The following is a 17,626-nucleotide window of genomic DNA, read 5'->3' as shown; positions in this document are numbered from 1 at the left end:
AAATTCCGGTTTTTGTTTTCGAGTTTATCGCTTTTATACAGACAATCGCGACAGTTCATTTTATAATGTTAGGATAGTTTATACTTTATAGTCAGTGATCTGTGCATTATTACCACCAAAATGTTATGCGATCAAATTCAAAAATCTTTATTCAATTTAGATACGATGAAACACAACACTTATTGACGTCCAAAAAATAACTTCAAAGATTGCTACAAACGATATAGCTTCATATTGAGTGTTCCCAAGATGTTTGCATGTAAGTGTGCGATGATTAGGTGTTAATTGTGAAAACGTGCGTTAATGTTCGACAGCTTACCCGGCAGTATACGGCCAGTTTCCGCAGCCCATTCCGCCACCGATGTCTACTATTGCGCCCGCGCAGAGAGAAGGTAAGTGGAGCTCCGAGCTCAACCCGGCCTGAGGAAAGCTAAGATCTGCTAACACTTTAATGTGATTGGCATAATCCATAAATAAATGGCAAAATAAATTGGCACCGGTTCAGAAAAGCAATGAAGTTGTAAGACCAAAAATTTAAAGCATTTAGGCTATAAGATGTAAGACCACAAAATTAATTGAATCCAGTTAATAGTTGTGGTTGACAACATAGTCACCTCTAAGAGAACCACATAAATCTGAATGATGTATTGAAGTGCACCATATTATTTATTTATTTATTACAAATCGTCCTAGCTTTCTCGGTCTGCACAGGTCCTATTGTCAGAAACTTTTCCTATGTTCTATCTCTATGTTTCGATGTAATTTTAAATGTTTCACCGCTTTCCAGTTCATGTACTTATGCATTTTTTCGAAATAACTACATCACAGTTCAAATATATTTTCAAAAATTAACATTACATTGTAAATATTTTTTGACATCCAATTACATTACTAAAAAATTTACAACAGCATTATGTCAGTGATTTCTGAAGTAAAATGTCCAAAAATGTGAGATTTTCTGTATTATTCAAATATTGTTTATTATATGATTTGTAACACACATAATAAGTAAAGGTGAAGTGCATAAGTGATTGCTAACAAAGATGACCACGGAAGTATTGTATTTTATATCGCGGGTATACAATATAGCTTAACGTGAACAAAGAATCACAAAGCCGTGAGTAACTGTGCACATTGCACATGTATGACTTCATATATCACTGAAAAAACATTAAATTATTTCACAAAAATAAATAACAATTCGAAGCTATCACAAGCTGGAGAGCGGCATTCGACATTGCATACATGTATGTAGTGAATGTAGTTATTGTTGTATTTACATGTACAATGACACACATGAGCAATCTCACCACTACAGCTTCTCTACGGTCTGTCTCGTTGTGTGGATGTCTGTTCATCTGTTGCTCTATGTTTCATGTTTTATGTTCTGTGTTTCATTTCTATTGTCGTATTTGGTTACAAAGTTCCAGTATCAATATTGTACATTTTGCAAGTTACAACCAATAAAACTGAGAACTGTAAGAGATTTATTGTCCTATTCTTTGACTCTACTACTTTACTTAATTTTCTTTAAAAATGACTTACTCGTATGCAATTCGGCTCTAAGGACCATTTCGCTCAGTATTGAACAGGCTTCTAGAGGTTACAATATTAGACTAGGATATTGCTTAAATTTCATCCCTCCCAAAACTTATTACCTACGTTTAAATTGGTTTACGACTTTTTGAGAATAAATATTTTGTTTTTTAAAACACTCTTGCCTTGAAGATCCCTAAATTGTAGTACTTATTCGGGAAATATCGACGCGCGGGAGAAAACGAATAGGTTACTTCAACACCCTTTTGGAAAATTATAATCAAGTGGCGTACTATTTCGCTTTACAATAGGACAATTCCATTTTTTCCCATTGATATCGTACGGGGCGGTGAAGGGACAGGCAGCTGATAGGCAACAATAGCGTTCCCAATAAGGCATTGACATTGGGCAGGCTGTAAAATGACAGCCGAATCTTCAAAAAAAAAAAAGTATTTTTTTAAGCTGGCCCCGGTCTCCTTGACTGGCTAGCTTATAAAGAAGAAAAATTACAGCTAAACAAAAAACAAAAATTAAATCTAGATTAAGAAAAATAATGTTGGTGTAAAAGGGCAGATTTGTGAGTTCTTTAAAGATTTCCTGATGTTCCCAGGCTGCTCGATCTCGGGCCCCGAGGGCTGCAACCTATTCATCTACCACCTGCCCCAGGAGTTCGGCGACGCCGAACTGATGCAGATGTTCCTGCCGTTCGGGAATGTGATCAGCAGCAAAGTCTTCATCGACCGCGCCACCAACCAGAGCAAATGTTTTGGTGAGCTTTTTTTTAGCCAATTAAAAGGGGTTTATTTCGCGCGTATCTTTCAAATGTTTTCTGTCTTTGAGAAAGTCCGACAATGGATTTTTTTTTTGGCTGATATGATAAAGTCGAAACTTACAGAAACTACGTATCGTTATAACCTATATTATACTCCTAAATGTTCAATCTCTATCCGTGCCCGATTTCATCAAAATCATTTCAGTAGTGTCTGAGTTTATTCGTTACAAAAATATAGATATTTCTTTATAGTCAAATCATTTTAAGAAACCGAATTATCAACCTTTACAGGTACTTTTCATGACAATTTTAAAATTATAATATAGTAATTTTTCAAAAGGCTACAAACTGGCCTAATATTAGTATGAAAGTATATGTATTAATAAATTTGTCGTGATCTAATTCCAGGCTTCGTATCGTTCGACAACCCGACTTCGGCCCAGGCGGCCATCCAGGCGATGAACGGCTTCCAGATCGGAATGAAGCGGCTGAAGGTACAGCTGAAGCGGCCCAAGGACGCCAACCGGCCTTATTAACCACACACGCCGTCCCTGCGCATTCACACAGCGTCTTTTGTAAGTTGCGACTCTTCTTTTACACGTGGCTTGTGATTCTGGCCTAGGACTACCATCCTTCCATGACTAAAGGACACATAGGCTTATCAGCGATCAAGCAAGAATAGAATTCCCAAGTATGGTTAAAACCATTGTGGTTCCGGCATAGAATAGGACTAGCATCCTTCCATGACTAAAGGACTAGAGACTTGTCAGAGGTCAAGTAAGAATAGAATTCTCAAGGATGGTTAATGCCTTTAAACAAAGAAAAGTAGTGTGCCGCTAGTAAATCTGGAAAATAAATCTGAGATACTTTTTTCCCTAGTTGCTCTTTTTTTGTGTAGGTGTTGTCAGCTGATTTCTTTTTTCTATTCTAGGCTATAAAAAATATAATGTGCTACATTTGTGAATGTTTCGTTGCCGCAGATGGTGGTCGGTGTATGGTACTCATACTCGCCAGCGACGCGCGTGATCGCGCATTATCAACCATTCTAAGGAATTTACACGTTTATTGTATAGTAAATATCATTACCTACATTCTTACCTAAAGAATTATGCAAGCCCTCTCGGCGAGTATACTAAATTAGTTAAAAGTAATTTTAAAAAATCAGCTCGTAGGAATGCTTCATTCTTATCATTATCGATTAATCATTAAATTACTCTATTATATTATTATATATACAATTTATTAACTTTGATTAAATTATGATGATTATTATTATTATTAAAAATGACACGTTATAAAAATTTTGTCATTCGTAATCATACTTCTACTTCTAAGTACTTAATGTTTAACTGAAACTTTAACATAAATTTATTATACTAGTTATTTGCTTGTATTAAGCCAAACTGAATTTATTAAGTAAGTTGAAAATGTAAGAAAGAATGTATTTTAATTATTGTATATTGCAACAAAATTGTAGCGTCAGGGGCGCGCTGTGTCTTACTGACGTAGGAGCCGCGTGCATGGCGGCCCTGCCAGCGCCCCGCCACGACGCCTCGCGGCACTGTTGTCTCCCACCTGGTCACACTAATATAAGTGCTCGGTATAGATCACTATGAAAATTGGAGAATATAAATATGTCCTATATTTTGTTATATTCTATTATGTGTGTGTCTGTATAATAAGCTGGGGTGTACCACACGGCAGCCGCCACAACTCCTGTAAATGCTGCCTTGTTAGTATAATCCTCCGTTTGAATGAGGCGAGATTCAGCTGCCTTTTGTCCTATCTCAATTGAGACTCGTAGATTTTTCTGTTGCAATGTCGAATTCCCGTCTCAGTCAAACCCGTAGCCCTGCCGCATACGATTGGCAATACCACGGACAGCACCGTCCGCTCACATCTGAGGTCTTACTGGTCTTACTGCGGGTTGCAATGTACTTTTCACTGTCAAATCTTATCGCAATGACACGCAGACAACCAAGGACATTGCGATGTGGTTGTCGACGCATGACAATGTCCTACTTACTGTAATTGGATGATTGCATCTTACTGTTAAAAGATTCAGTGGCAAGTGAATTGCGAATCCGCACTAATGCCTCTGTCCCTGGTACGCCCGGCGCTCACAAACTAAGTACATGTTAGTGAAGGATATTGTTAACAAAATTTAATGTTTGTATTTAACGCTGTGTACAAATCAAAGTGCACTTCAACAAGACCGAATACTTAGGCCTTCGTTTCAAAAGAACGTGTTATTATGTGTTGTAAATTCCAAATGGGCTGTGATATAAAAAGTATAATATCAACATAATGGACTGTACAGGCCGTTCGTCTCTATTGCTAAATGTTGCGCTCTGTGTGCCCACCGTCCTCCGCGCTATGCCCTGTCACCTACAAATATAAAAAAATGTTTTTTGTTGAAGTTTGTACAAAACATTTGTGAATAAATCTTCATAAAATCACTTTATAATAAACCAGATTCAGATAGGAAAATTACAGAGGCATATTTTGCGATATTTTCTGTCATTTTCAATATAAAGAAAAAAAAAACATTATTTTTATACAAAAATTTGGAAATCTTCAGGAAATATCACAAATTGTGGACAGGAATATTAACCTTTTGGATTAACGAGTTATTGTGGAATATGTTATGAGTATTTGTTGGATGCAGAAGGGCATGCGGCGGGAGGCGGGGGGCGCAGCACTCGCTGCAACGCGAAGTCAATTCAAGAGCGTGCTTCCCCAAATTTATTTTGTGCACTCGTGTGTGTGTGTCTATTCATATTATAAACTATTCGTGTTAAGGTATTAAACAATAAATGTGGCAAACCGCGACCGGAGAGACAACAGTGCAGACAACGCGATCTGATTACAAAACTAGTGTAATTTCTATACTGACAAAAATAGGTTCATAATCAAAAAGTACCAATATAAATATAAAATTACACTGAGATACCTTAGATATATAGTGTGCGCGCGGGCGGGTTTGTGCCCGGGTCGCCGGAGTTGAATGTTGGACGGGATGCGCGGGCGCCGCTCCGCCGGCCGGGCCGGGGCTTGCAGAGGGAGATCATCCCTCACAACTTTAATTTAATTTTTCAAAAATACACAACACAAACAGTAGTGGTTGTTTCTAAATAACCACGACCTATTTGTTACGTATTCAGTAGACTACGTGCAGTGTGATGCGCAAAGTTAGCCAAACATTAATGGCAAACCTAAGTATAAAGAAATTATTTAAAATTTTAAGATATATATACATAGTTTATAAATATAAATTATTCAGATCAAACCATAAGAAATAAAGCGTGGGGTAATTTGCTGAGAGTCCCGACCCGGTCCGGCACGGCCCGCCGCCCGAAGTCCGCGAGCGCGCGCCGGACCGGACGGTCGCCCGACCGCCGGACGCCGGACGCCACGCCGCCCGCCTCTAGTCAAATATTACACTCACCACAAGACATAGAATTTTATATTTACACAAATATAATTATATTATATTGATAAAGTATTCTAGTTTTAGGTGTTTGATTTACGTGTTGGCAGAGTGCATACGATACACTAAATTGTCGTTAAGTCTAGTATATTATTTCGAACTCACAATTGTGCAATATCGTTAAGCTTTTTAAATTGTTTTACCATCGTTTTTTGTTCTGGAAGCATTTTTAATTTATTCGTGTTTGTTAAGTTACCTTTCTAGATAAATTCGTCGACGTGGTCTCGTTTCGTTAACCGACTGCAGAGCCGGCCTCATCACGTGTACCTAAACTAAAGGGTCTGTTGATAATTTGAGTAATATCAGAAAATATCGTAACATACCCACATGTAGGTACATAAAAATTCAGTATAGTGTTGTGTAATGAAATCTTATAACACTTGAAGATTATTTCCGGTTATATAACCCTGGGGAGTGAGAGCCGAGCTCGGTCGAGGAGCGGAGAGTGCAGCGGAGCGGCGGCGGCATCCGCGCCGCGCGCTATTTAGGTTACAGATAAATCGATGCCAAAACCGAAACACGTATACTTAGTATATCGATTATCGATAATATCACCTCGTGGGTAAAGTAGAAGTAAACGCCCGGGGCGCGGTGGATGGTGGGTACAGCGCCCCGGTCATTAATACCTAATATTATGTACTTATATCTTTATACTGATTAAAATTAAATTCCCTAAAGATATATTGCGGTGACGCGAACGTTTGTAATAGATTAATGAGTCCTCTCTGAATGTAAAAAAACAATCGCCCATAAAAGTGATTCTAGGATACAGGGTATGCTTTGCAATTATTTAAAATGTATCTAAATATTTTTCATGTAGGCAGGTTTTGCCTCTCTGTTTAGACTACGGCTCGATCGCCCGTCGGCGGCGCTCGCGTCGCCTGTCTTTCGGGTCCACTATAGTCTGTCGCGACTTTTATACTTCTCGTACTCGTAGCGTAACCGACTCATCCTCACTTCATCCTGCCCATCCGCGACGGCAACACTTCACGCTTTGCCGTTTTTGTTGTTGCACACCCGCGAGCATTTCCATTCCAAATTAGCTACTCGTATTACTGAAGTATCCTCATTCACTTGTCATCACATCTATCAGACGCCGCTGTTGTCGCGCGTTCTTCAGACGGAAAAGCCTGATGATTAAATATTCTAATTGAGAAGTTTCTATATAAGCGTTTTGTTCACATACGGATTGCTAGTTTTAGAGTGCGGTGGATCCCTGGAGAGAACACGACGGCGGCGGTCACCACAGAACACAGATCGGTAAACATTAGTATTACGAAATCGAATTTCTTAAAACTATTTAACTCCTAAAATTTTATAAAAATGTTTATATCGTTCGCATTCTTGACGTCGCAGAGCTCGCGTAGACGACATTTTCGATGCACTCAAGGACGTTTGAATCGTTGTAAAGGTCTGATCGAAAACGGATCGTTTTAGGCAACTAGTTAGTCTCATCGTCGGATGGTGGTCGCGACGCGCACGCGCACGCCACGACTGGAGTACACAACACTCACACCGTTCGATGCTAGTCAGTAAGATGAATGCCAATATTTTAATCAGAAAAAAAAACAAAACTTAGGATTCGGAATAACTAATCATATTATATCTATTTATATATTAAATATGGAGAGAGGCGCATAGTGCTTTTATGAATTGTAGGTCTTAGAATGAAACAAAAGGTCTAGTCATATCTCTTTCTGTTTATTTATTTTTTCTATCGCTTAGCATAGTTTAGCTTCAAGCACATGTTTATCTATTTAATTCTCTTTGTACACCACAGTATAAATCTTAACTACTTAATAATGTATAAGTTCATTTAGGTTATTTTATTTGTCGACTTTTATTCTAAAAATCATGACTCACTAAACGTCCTAAAGAACATTTTCTGGAACTACCTTCATTACTTGATAAGTTACTGAATATTGAAGATATCCTGTCTTTGTTATAGTATAGCATACTTTGCTGTGTCACATTTTTGATAAGTTATCCAGAATATTGTCTCATTTCATTCGTAGTAATTCCCTAGAATAAGATTTATTGAAATAATTTATTGGTATAGGATTGTAGCACGAGTTATGAATGGTATAACCGTTTGGTTAAGTTAGAAGTTTAAAGTTAATAGTAAGCGAGTTAATGAAAGTGTATGAAGTAAGGTAACTCACGCGTAGTACGCGTAGTAGTTCTGCTGTTCGATTGTTAACGCCGCGAGAGTTGCGCTACTGTAACCGGAGTGCAACTCGAAAGGTGATATGAAAATTTTGCGCCGTCCGTACAGATCTCTAAACCGCTTATGATCAAATGTATTATTCTGTTCGCAATAGATTTGGACGCTTGGAGACAGTATAGAACAATCTAGAAGTTTTTGATAGTGTCTTAGTCACAAGTGACCCATGGACGTCAGTCCGTTTCGATGCGGACGTGTATATTAGTCCCATACTCGATTGTACATACATAATGACGTCATATCTTTAGGAGCTTACTAGCCTTTTGCCCCGAGGGTCTCGGGCGGGTGACAGGGTGTCGCTGTTAATGCTAAGTGAAAATCATAATCATTAACCGTTTTAGATTAACAGGCCGAATTTTATAACGTAAGGCTAATTTAATGGGCGACATAGCTATGTCGGGCTCGAAAGGGAATCACGTTTTGATCCAACCTATCTTTAGGATTTTCATATTCTTCAATCCAAATTAGCAGTTGGATTAAACGCGAAGTATTAAGGTTTTCCGGAGGTAATGAAATCTGTCTGAATATTTTTACAATCGATTACATTTCTGAGCCAGCGTGCCGAGAATCTCATTCTTATTTGAGAATAATTCTGATATTTGCGATCAAAACGCCCTCTATACAGCTTCGAACTGGGGTTAGGATAGCTTTTAGTCTCAGTCTACTTACAAGTTTTATAAAATAGGTGGTTAGAACCTCGGTTCGGGCGAGTCGTCCAAGAATATAGCTAGCGTGACCCGACTTGACTCGTAACCTGACAACATTGTTCTGGATAACTTATATTGGAATAGTTTAAGAATGCAAACTATAGAAGCGGCTCCTTTATTCGGAATGATTCGTATCGATTGCAGAGATTTAAGATTAAACAATAGTAAGGATTGATAAATCGAATGATTCGGAAGAAAGGGCGTGTAGCAAGGGGACGCCACGCGGCGTCTGTGATATACGCTTAATGATCGTCCATTGAACCTACTGTATGTTACGCAACTCCTTCACGTTGCATTTTGTTTCTAGGCGTCCTACGCAGCCGATACCTTTGGCACAAATATTGTAAAAAGTTTAAGTTATATCACAAAGCAGACTAACTGCGCGCTAATGTTAACGCAACTATGATTGACAAACTGGCTCGTATAGATATCGTATTCCATGTTTATTTGTTTCAAATAGGTTTAAATGACAATAAAGTTAAGTTTGGCAATCATAGCAACTTCCTAACAACCCCCGTTTCTTCAATCGGATACGAGGTCGTCATTAATAGATAATAGGATTTTCAAAACATTTGTGACCTGTCCCACGTACACTGTTGAGGAGACATTATTGATACTCATGTGTGTATTTGTTGTCTGTCCCTTATTGTCGAAACTTGTCAATTAATGCAGGCTCTAAACCCTAATCACCAAAACACACTTGCACTCTCTACCTGATTGTACTGTGCATTCTTAAAATGTTGCCGTGTTTAGACAAGCGTATAGAGCTGGCATTGTTTGCTATAAACACACACAGTCTCATGTATAAACGTTAACTTATTAATGTGAAAATACTGGATGTAAATATATAATAAATGGCGGCCAAGTATTCGAATTGGTGTTAAACGTTTGCAAAACTGTATGAGCTAGTGTTAAGGTACAAATTGATTAGCACCATTGGTTTGACGTACAATGTGCAAACAGAGTTGAATTCAGAGCTGATAGCTAGCTATTGAAATGTTTATTCTCGTATATTGTTATAGTTCGCCAAAGATTTGTAAAATAAGAGAGAATATGGTCACTTCGGACAGTCGCTAGTAAATTGTTCAGTTTAAATTATATTTATTGATCATTAGTTTAGAATAATCTGACGTAGCCAAATATGGTCTGGGTTTGTAGACCACACATTATGAAACTAATACAATAATAATTCGCCTACTTTGCATGTCTAATTTAGTTAATGAACGTTTAAACCTATTATCGAGTTATTAATATGTAAATTGCTGAAATATTTCAAAACTAAATTACTATTCAATTATTTATACACTTATTACGTTTAGTATGCTAGAAATATGATGAAGGATAATAAATAATTTTAATTATATTAGGTGCGTGTTTCTCTTGCTCGCCATTTTACCCCTACCTTACAGAATTGATGTGTAAAGGCGTAATAAAACTTCATGGATACTAATAACACTATCGCTGCAGGAAATAGACCTAGCGTGTTGTACAAAACAGAGATATAACACGCATGGCGCGATTCCAAAACATAAACAATCAACTCGAGGTGCCTCAACTTTTACAGATTTACGACGTATTTTTAAAACAATGTATGGTGTCGGCATTTTTCTATTACAATTACGTAAGGAAAATTAGTCTGAGATCGTGTTGTGCAGAATGATCTAAAACTGGGTTGCAACACGCACGGCGCGTTCCAGAAATTAAAAAGCCAAGCCAACTCAAGCAATTTCAACTTTTACAGATTAATGATGAAGTTTTAAAACTATTGACATCACAATCTGCGTAAGATACGGTAAGGGAAGATCTAAACTGACCTTAGCGGATAATTAAACTATAGACACAAGTTTTTTTATCTATATTATTATCGTACGTCGAAGTTCTTGTGGGGCGGGCTAGCACGAGATTTTGTGAGTACCGCAATAGTGTCGCCTTTCACATAATTTATATTGAAAATAAACAGTAACAGTTACTACATCTGATTTTATATAAATGTTGAAGTGTTCAACCCGACTAAATTCACACAAGTATCCGCTGGCCCATTTTGCAAGTAAATGTATATTTTGGTTGGGACCGTGAAGCTACGGCTACATGCTTATGAAATAAAAGAAAAGTATTGTATAAAAAATACATTTTATTTACTACATTTTGATTTCATCAACTAGAACTTTTATTAAAATAATCTGTAATTTTTAAATTTGCCTTCTTTTTGACATGTTTGGGTGAATCTGCTCTATCCATGGACACGTCTGCGGAGCGCGATTCTCGTTTCACACAACTCCGGGAAATGTTCAAATTCAACTTACAATTCTGTTCATCGAATTCATCCATCTTTTCGAATAACGATTTCGTTTTGTCGGCGACGTGGTCACTGGTCGTTGGTTCGACGGTTTTCGGTTCAACGGCTTTTGTTTCGACGACCACTCCGCCGTAGTGATCCTCTTGTGAAAACAGATCAGGTGAGTTGTTGAGTAATTCCCGTTCTATGCTGCTCGTTATTAACTGCTCCTCTGAGCTCTGGAGTTTGAAGAAAATAAAATAACAATAAATAAATAATAATAAATAAAGCTTGACCATAAAGAGTAGACAAAAAATGAGAGCGCTAAATGCATCGTAGCTGGCGGCATTTTTGGCGTAAAATGCTGAAGTATGGCAACAATTTTGTATGGAAAATGTTTAGTACCACTTTAATCAATTTCTAATCTTTATGGTCAAGCTATACCACAAAATAAATTAGACACTTGTGTTATGGGATACTAACTCAACGATGCCCTATTATATGTCGGAGTGTTAAATTAAAAGTAACTACTAACGCCATCTAGTTTGGTTTGTTGACTGATTTAATTCAAGACGCGATATTGTCACACTGACATGTGACAGTTTGCCTTTGGTAAAATGAAAATAGTTAGTTGTCAATTCAGTTAACGAACGAATGAAATGAATGAAACGGTTGAACAAGAGTCGGATTCAAATCTTTCGTTCGGTGGGCGTTGTCTTCTTGAGAGTTCATTAGCTTTGGCGCTGTGGCGCAGAGTGGTCGGGTGTCTTTGAGGTTATTTTATTAGGAAAGTGAAAGTGCATTACGTTGTCGGTGTGTGCACCCGACAGTTGTTGCTTTGAGATTATAGTGAAGTGTCTGAGAGGCCAGTGCGAGAGAATGCCATGGCTTTAAGGTCAGTGAGAGAACTCGCTTAGATAAAAATCTAAGACCCAGGTCGATCTGAAAACTATAATATTTCATCTATACCAGACCGGCCAAGCTTACTAAATTCCAACTTAAACTAGATAAACACTTAAAACAGCGTAACAATTTGAGTATATATAAGTATTTGCTAAAATGTACAACAAATAACTAAATAATATTACTTACAGCCTATGTTTTTTTTCCCTTTGAAAATGTCTTCTTTTACATTCAAGAATGCTATAAATTCTCGACGTTTCTCATATAAATAAAATACTATTACTTTATTATACGTAGCTACGTATAATACATACAGTCAAATTCAAAACATACGACAAACTTACAATGTCCATAGCTTCAACGGAGCATTGTTGTGGCTTCGGATCTGGCGCTCTCGGCTGCAACAGTTGAGGAAGAAATGTGTACAGGTCCCCGCGGCTCACGTCCGATGGTTCCGAATATCTCACTATGTATTCAAATAATTGTCCTGTAAATATAAAATTTCAAATCTAATTAAGTCTGTTTAATATAATGTCTGTAGCTTATGTTTGTCTTCGGGTCCTCAATTGTATGTATTACAAAATTCATCAAAATCGAAAACATAACAGACAGACTTATAATATTAGTAATTATAGATACTTAGGGCCTGATTCACAACTTTCTTATAAACTATCATATTGTTATCTGAAAGATAAACTAACTGATAGATAAATCTGTTTGAAGTTAAGCCGTATCCAACACTTGTGAAACACAATTTTTAACGCTATCTGTTCGATAATTACGTATAAGCTAAGCATTTATGGTGACGCTAGTGTGCTGGTTGGCATAATTTTAACACTCACCCACAGTGACATTATTTCTCGTCAACAGATTATAAATGTCCACGATATCGTCCCGCAGGTCTGCATCTCCGAATGTGAAGTACGCCATTGGCCTCCGCGCCTGCGCGCACGCCATCAGTTGAAGCAGCGCCTACGTATTTATTCATAAATTTATTTGCAATACAATTGTGTTTTTTAAACTTTCGCGCTTCGAACGCATAACTACATAATTTATATTAACAGGATTTAGCACTAACTTTTTTTAAATTTTATTTGCTGAAGTTTATGATTTATATAGTTTCAGATAATCGAACCAACAGGGAAAAAAAATCATGTCATCCGATAGGTCTGATAAAGGAAGTCTGACCACGTGGCCAGAGCGTTTCATACAAAAAGACAGACGTGTAAGGATAGCTACCTTGAGTCTAGGGGTCCCGCCGAAGGCCCCGCAGCCCCAGTTGCCGGTTGCCACGCCCGGGTACTGGGTACAGGTGGGGTCAGCCTCCGTGTCAAATGACACACCCACCCACACCTGTAACAACACCACACCAGTTTAATAAAACATATTTATTCGCAGTGACGTTGAATGCCACTAGTTGCGTCCAGCTAGCCAATCACAGTGCGCCATTGTGACGCAACGATTATGTACCACACCGCAATGTGATTGGTTAGCTGCGTCTCATCGCGAATCGACTCTATAATAAGTGAAATGGTGAATAGACCAATTCTCAGGTTGGATTTCCACTAACACCAAAAGTAGGATGAAAGAGACTGACCTTTAACAGCTCTCTAGAGATCTTCTCAGGCTGGAACTCCACTAGTTTCCTTCCGAAGGGCATGGCGTCCACCGCCAGCACGGCGCAGCGGCGTCGCCCGCTGGAGTCGTAGGGTGTGGCGTCACGGTGGTCCCCGGCGAACTCGAAACTATTGCCGTAGCCCGAATAGTTGCTGTACCGCTCGCAACCTGTTGAGAAAGCTATTTAATCCACAACTAAATAAAGATTGCCCTTAATACACATTTTCAAGTTCATACTAAACATCCATACTAATTTATAAATGCAGAAGTCTATCTGTCACGCTTTACAGCTAAACCGCCGATTTTGACGAAATTTGGGATAGATCAGGGCAATAGCTACACTTGTTTGTTTTTTGTAGTAACATACAACGGCGGACTTATCCCATGTAGGGATCTCTTACAGTAAACCGGCGACTAACTTGGTTATGGATCATTACGTAATGCTAGTACTTTGTAGCTTTGAAATCACATAGGCTACTTTTTGTCGCTGCTGGAGCAACTGCTGGTATAGTAAGTAAAACTTATACCAGGTCAGGTATCGTTGTGAAAATCTATCAGAAGACCAGTTCCAGATCCTGAAAAAACATGTTCTTTACTACACGACTGCGCAAAAACGGAGCGTAGTGCTATTCTAAGGCGGAACAACAACTAAATTATGTAAATTCCGTATTGGTTACCAATCACTATTAAGGCTTCATCTGGCTGCAGCATCTCTGTGAAAAGCATGGATATCATCAGCTCGGGACAGATAACGAAGCGGATTTCTTCTTGCACACAACCATGGCCTAGCACACCGCCTCCAATGTACCTGAAACAGTATCAATGAATTTAAAAGTACATATGTGTCATGTACACTTGGTACCACAGCCGACAGACCTATTTTATTTGGTTCCTAGTCGAATTTCGAACGCCTTCACGCAGGGTAGGTTGTGTGGGCTTGAGAGATTTGAACAGGGAACCGCTAAACGTGGGAATGTTTGTTACACGTTTAAGCGAAAATTTTATGGATTTTGATGAAATTTGATAAAAAAAAGATTGTTTTTTATCCTGAAAGCTAAACTTCACTGCGTAAGTTAGTTGCAGTGAAGTTTGTTGCGTCTCTTCGTCATCTAATTCGCTTTCGAAGTCGGCACGTTTTTGTGCGTATTTTTTTTTTTTTAATTGTAAGTCAATAAGAGAGTTCAAATAAAGATTTTGTGGAGAAAACTAGTGGAGGCATTGAGACACGAATAGCTATTGATGTCGATTATCAAAATAACAAAGATCAAAATCGTAGAAAATAAAAATTGAAAAGAAAAAAGATATAATTACGTACTTATTAGCAAAGTCAAATTGTATCAATCCATATGCTTCTTCTATCGTAGTCCCCGAGTCGACATGTATAGGAATGGCGGCCAGTTGTCGGCGAGACGTGGCCCAGTGCGGGTGTCTGTCCTGCGGCACGTGGCGGCGGGTGAACGTGAGCACACCGACAGGCACTGTACTTCAACCAACACTGTATTATTGACGTCGAAAACTCACTTGTTCTCTCTACATGTTCATTAAACTATTTATAATAAACGACAAAATATGAATCATAAATATCACCTTGAGAACAAACTCTTCTGAAATAGTGGCATAAACATTTCAACTTTTCCAAGACACAATTCATTGACGATGCTTCATATAATCTGAAACAATTAATTAAATGAGGTACGAAAATTATGTAGGAAACAAGGGTCATGCTATGCAAATTCAATAAATTAATTAATAATGAATGAAAATAATAAAAAAATGTTAGATGGGTGTCTTACACCATATTTTTTTGTTACTTATTTTCAGTTTCTAGTTACTATAGTGGGTACCAAAAACTTGTTAAATATTTTTTGTAGTTAGCACTACATTTTATAAACAATATTGAGCAATAAAATTGGCAACATTTTGCAATGAAAGTGTCGCACAATGTTATTGTAGCACAAAGCAGTCAATAAAACTATACTAGAAATATTTAATTCTGTTAATGTGTAGAATTTAATTTTACTTACGAACTAAAATTTATATTTGGAAAATATGTGTATTCCTTGGTCGACTTTTTGTTGCTATTTCGCCTCGGGAATGTGCAAAGAAATGCATTGGCCAGCAAACTAGCAATCTGTTGCTGCGACAATGATATGGAGTAATTCTTATGATGCCTGAAACATGAAAACATTTATTGCTCAAAAGAATGTATGCATAATTGCATACAAAATGCATATTTTTTTTGTCATTCATTTTATTCTTTTAACATTATCTTTATCCGGACATTTTCTTCCTCGCTTGTTGTGCATCAGAGCACAGGGCCCAAATTAATATTGCTACTCATTATTTTGACAATACAATTTGTATTGTTGATGATCCTTTGGTAAAAGTATTCTGGTAATACTTCTATATGACAAACATTTTTTAACCCACCTTAGTAAAGGTATTGGTGCCCGGATCAATTTTGGTAATGCCAGTGCTAATTTGATTATTTCTGGCAAAGTAACATCAAAGAACACTTGTGATTCCTCTGCTTCTAATTGCTGAAAAGTTATCAGTGTTAAAATGTTCACACCAAACTCAATTTGTGAAACAATCAGTGATCTCAATGTAAATTAGTAAATTTTTTTTTTTTTTAATATATTAAATATTTTTTTTTAAATATATTAGGACAAATCACACAGATTGAGCTAGCCCCAAAGTAAGTTCGAGACTTGTGTTATGGGATACTAACTCAACGATACTATATTTTATAAATAGATACATATATAAATAAACATCCAAGACCCGGGCCAATCAGAAAAAGATCATTTTCCATCATGACCCGACCGGGGATCGAACCCGGGACCTCTCGGTTCAGTGGCAAGAACTTTACCACTGCGCCACCGAGGTCGTCAAAAATTTTACGGACAATTCTATGAAAAATTTATTTAATTATTACCTGAAACAATTTATGAAGTGACCGGAATGACCATTTATTTCTACTGTTATATGATAAGATTGCATTAGCTAAATCTGAGCTGTTACGTATGGGTTTTCTGAGTGCTTCCTGAATCATGGGCCATCTCTTCTTTAATTGGGTCTCACCATTTTCCTACAAAGAACAAAGCTTAAGAAAAATTAATATTATTATATTAATGTTAGTTATTATAATCGAAATTAAAGTTATCATAGAAATTAACAAACAATTAGGACACTTACATCTACAACCGGATACAAACTACTACTCGAGAATGGCATTCTAACAAAACCATGGTCCCATTTTTCTGTTCCTATCTGTGGTTTTGGTGGTGTGTCCGTAGATACAGTACCATTACTGGGAACATGATATAACACAGAGTGATTGTAAGACGGTGACACAAGGGGAAACTCAGGAGCGGTCCAAGGCGACTGAGCACCCAAAATTTCTGTCATAGGAACACCCCTCCAGGTTTCAGATTTTCCTGTAGACGAGCTTGATTCCATAACGTTTGATATATTTCGCACGAAATAATAGCATCGACTGCGTGTTAAACTATACTGGCCTGGAACTAAACGATAACAATGTTTATATATAGGAATCTCTTTGGATATTAAAGTCGATGAAGTCAATCATAATGTTACGAAAACTAACAATATATTTTCACAATACTACGCAATGTAGAAGTAAATTTCTGACATACATTTATGGAATCACAATCTATTTATATTACCTATTTATATTTAATAAAATAAAATTGTCGCGAATAACTTAACTTACACATTAGCTTGTTTGTTTAGGTAGATTTAGTAACTAGATAGAACTACCTAACCTACATTGCGCCTTCAAACTTCAAAACTGACACTTGGCTGACATTGACAATGATAATAAAACAAGAATTAGTTCGAAGCAAAGGCGGGTACTTCCTTTTTCCGATCAGAAAAAAACCAGTATCAAGTTTAAGAACTTTCTCCCAGTCATACAGGAAAAATCCACGTCTGTCTGTTCCCGGAAAAGTCAAAAACCTCTGCACGACTTTTTATGTGGTTTTTACCAATAGATAATGCGATTCCTGAGGAAGGTTTAGATGTATAATTTCTAATCCCCAAATCTAGCTAGCCGTATACCCAGACCCCAGTGCTCATG

The 17,626-nt window shown here is 37.5% G+C and overlaps 2 protein-coding genes across 13 annotated transcripts in view; one reads left to right on the top strand and one right to left on the bottom strand.

Moving 5' to 3' along the window:
- bru3 (bruno 3) overlaps positions 1–10,092 on the top strand; it is a 616,612-nt gene extending 606,520 nt beyond the window's left edge. For 6 of the 10 annotated variants that reach the window (XM_053757110.2, XM_053757104.2, XM_053757105.2 and 3 more), the window contains 4 exons: positions 315–392; positions 2,129–2,305; positions 2,717–2,883; positions 3,289–10,092. In XM_053757110.2, the coding sequence (XP_053613085.1) occupies positions 315–392; positions 2,129–2,305; positions 2,717–2,844 (383 nt within the window). In that variant the 3' untranslated portion in view covers positions 2,845–2,883; positions 3,289–10,092. The remainder of the gene's footprint in view (positions 1–314; positions 393–2,128; positions 2,306–2,716; positions 2,884–3,288) is intronic. The other 4 variants (XM_053757107.1, XM_053757114.2, XM_053757109.2 and 1 more) reach the window with 3 other exon arrangements.
- A 750-nt stretch (positions 10,093–10,842) lies between these two features.
- Positions 10,843–17,341, bottom strand: LOC128676315 (poly(ADP-ribose) glycohydrolase-like). 3 transcript variants are annotated; one of them, XM_053756364.2, is made up of 13 exons: positions 17,261–17,341; positions 16,723–17,051; positions 16,463–16,615; positions 15,955–16,064; positions 15,549–15,695; positions 15,112–15,194; positions 14,840–15,002; positions 14,202–14,332; positions 13,505–13,692; positions 13,147–13,260; positions 12,750–12,879; positions 12,252–12,394; positions 10,843–11,243 (listed from the first exon to the last, which is right to left on the bottom strand). In XM_053756364.2, exons 1-13 carry the CDS (start codon positions 17,262–17,264, stop codon positions 10,884–10,886), a joined length of 2,055 nt encoding a protein of 684 aa, XP_053612339.1. In that variant the 5' UTR covers positions 17,265–17,341; the 3' UTR covers positions 10,843–10,883. The 3 variants fall into 3 exon arrangements, with proteins under 3 accessions (XP_053612339.1, XP_053612340.1, XP_053612341.1); XM_053756365.1 differs by having other exon boundaries at positions 17,214–17,321; XM_053756366.1 differs by having other exon boundaries at positions 17,135–17,277.
- Positions 17,342–17,626: the final 285 nt, after the last annotated feature.

The sequence above is a fragment of the Plodia interpunctella genome, chromosome 16 (assembly GCF_027563975.2).
Source record: "Plodia interpunctella isolate USDA-ARS_2022_Savannah chromosome 16, ilPloInte3.2, whole genome shotgun sequence".
Classification (NCBI taxonomy): Eukaryota; Metazoa; Arthropoda; class Insecta; order Lepidoptera; family Pyralidae; genus Plodia; species Plodia interpunctella.
This window is presented reverse-complemented; position numbering and strand designations above follow the sequence as displayed.

What these genes read in the sequence shown, in the direction of transcription:
- LOC128676315 (XM_053756364.2), bottom strand. An exon ending in GTTTGTATCCGGTTGTAGAT is followed by an intron (nt 16,616 to 16,722) that starts GTAAGTGTCCTA and finishes TGTTCTTTGTAG; the next exon opens with GAAAATGGTGAGACCCAATT. An exon ending in GCACCAATACCTTTACTAAG is followed by an intron (nt 15,696 to 15,954) that starts GTGGGTTAAAAA and finishes TTCATGTTTCAG; the next exon opens with GCATCATAAGAATTACTCCA.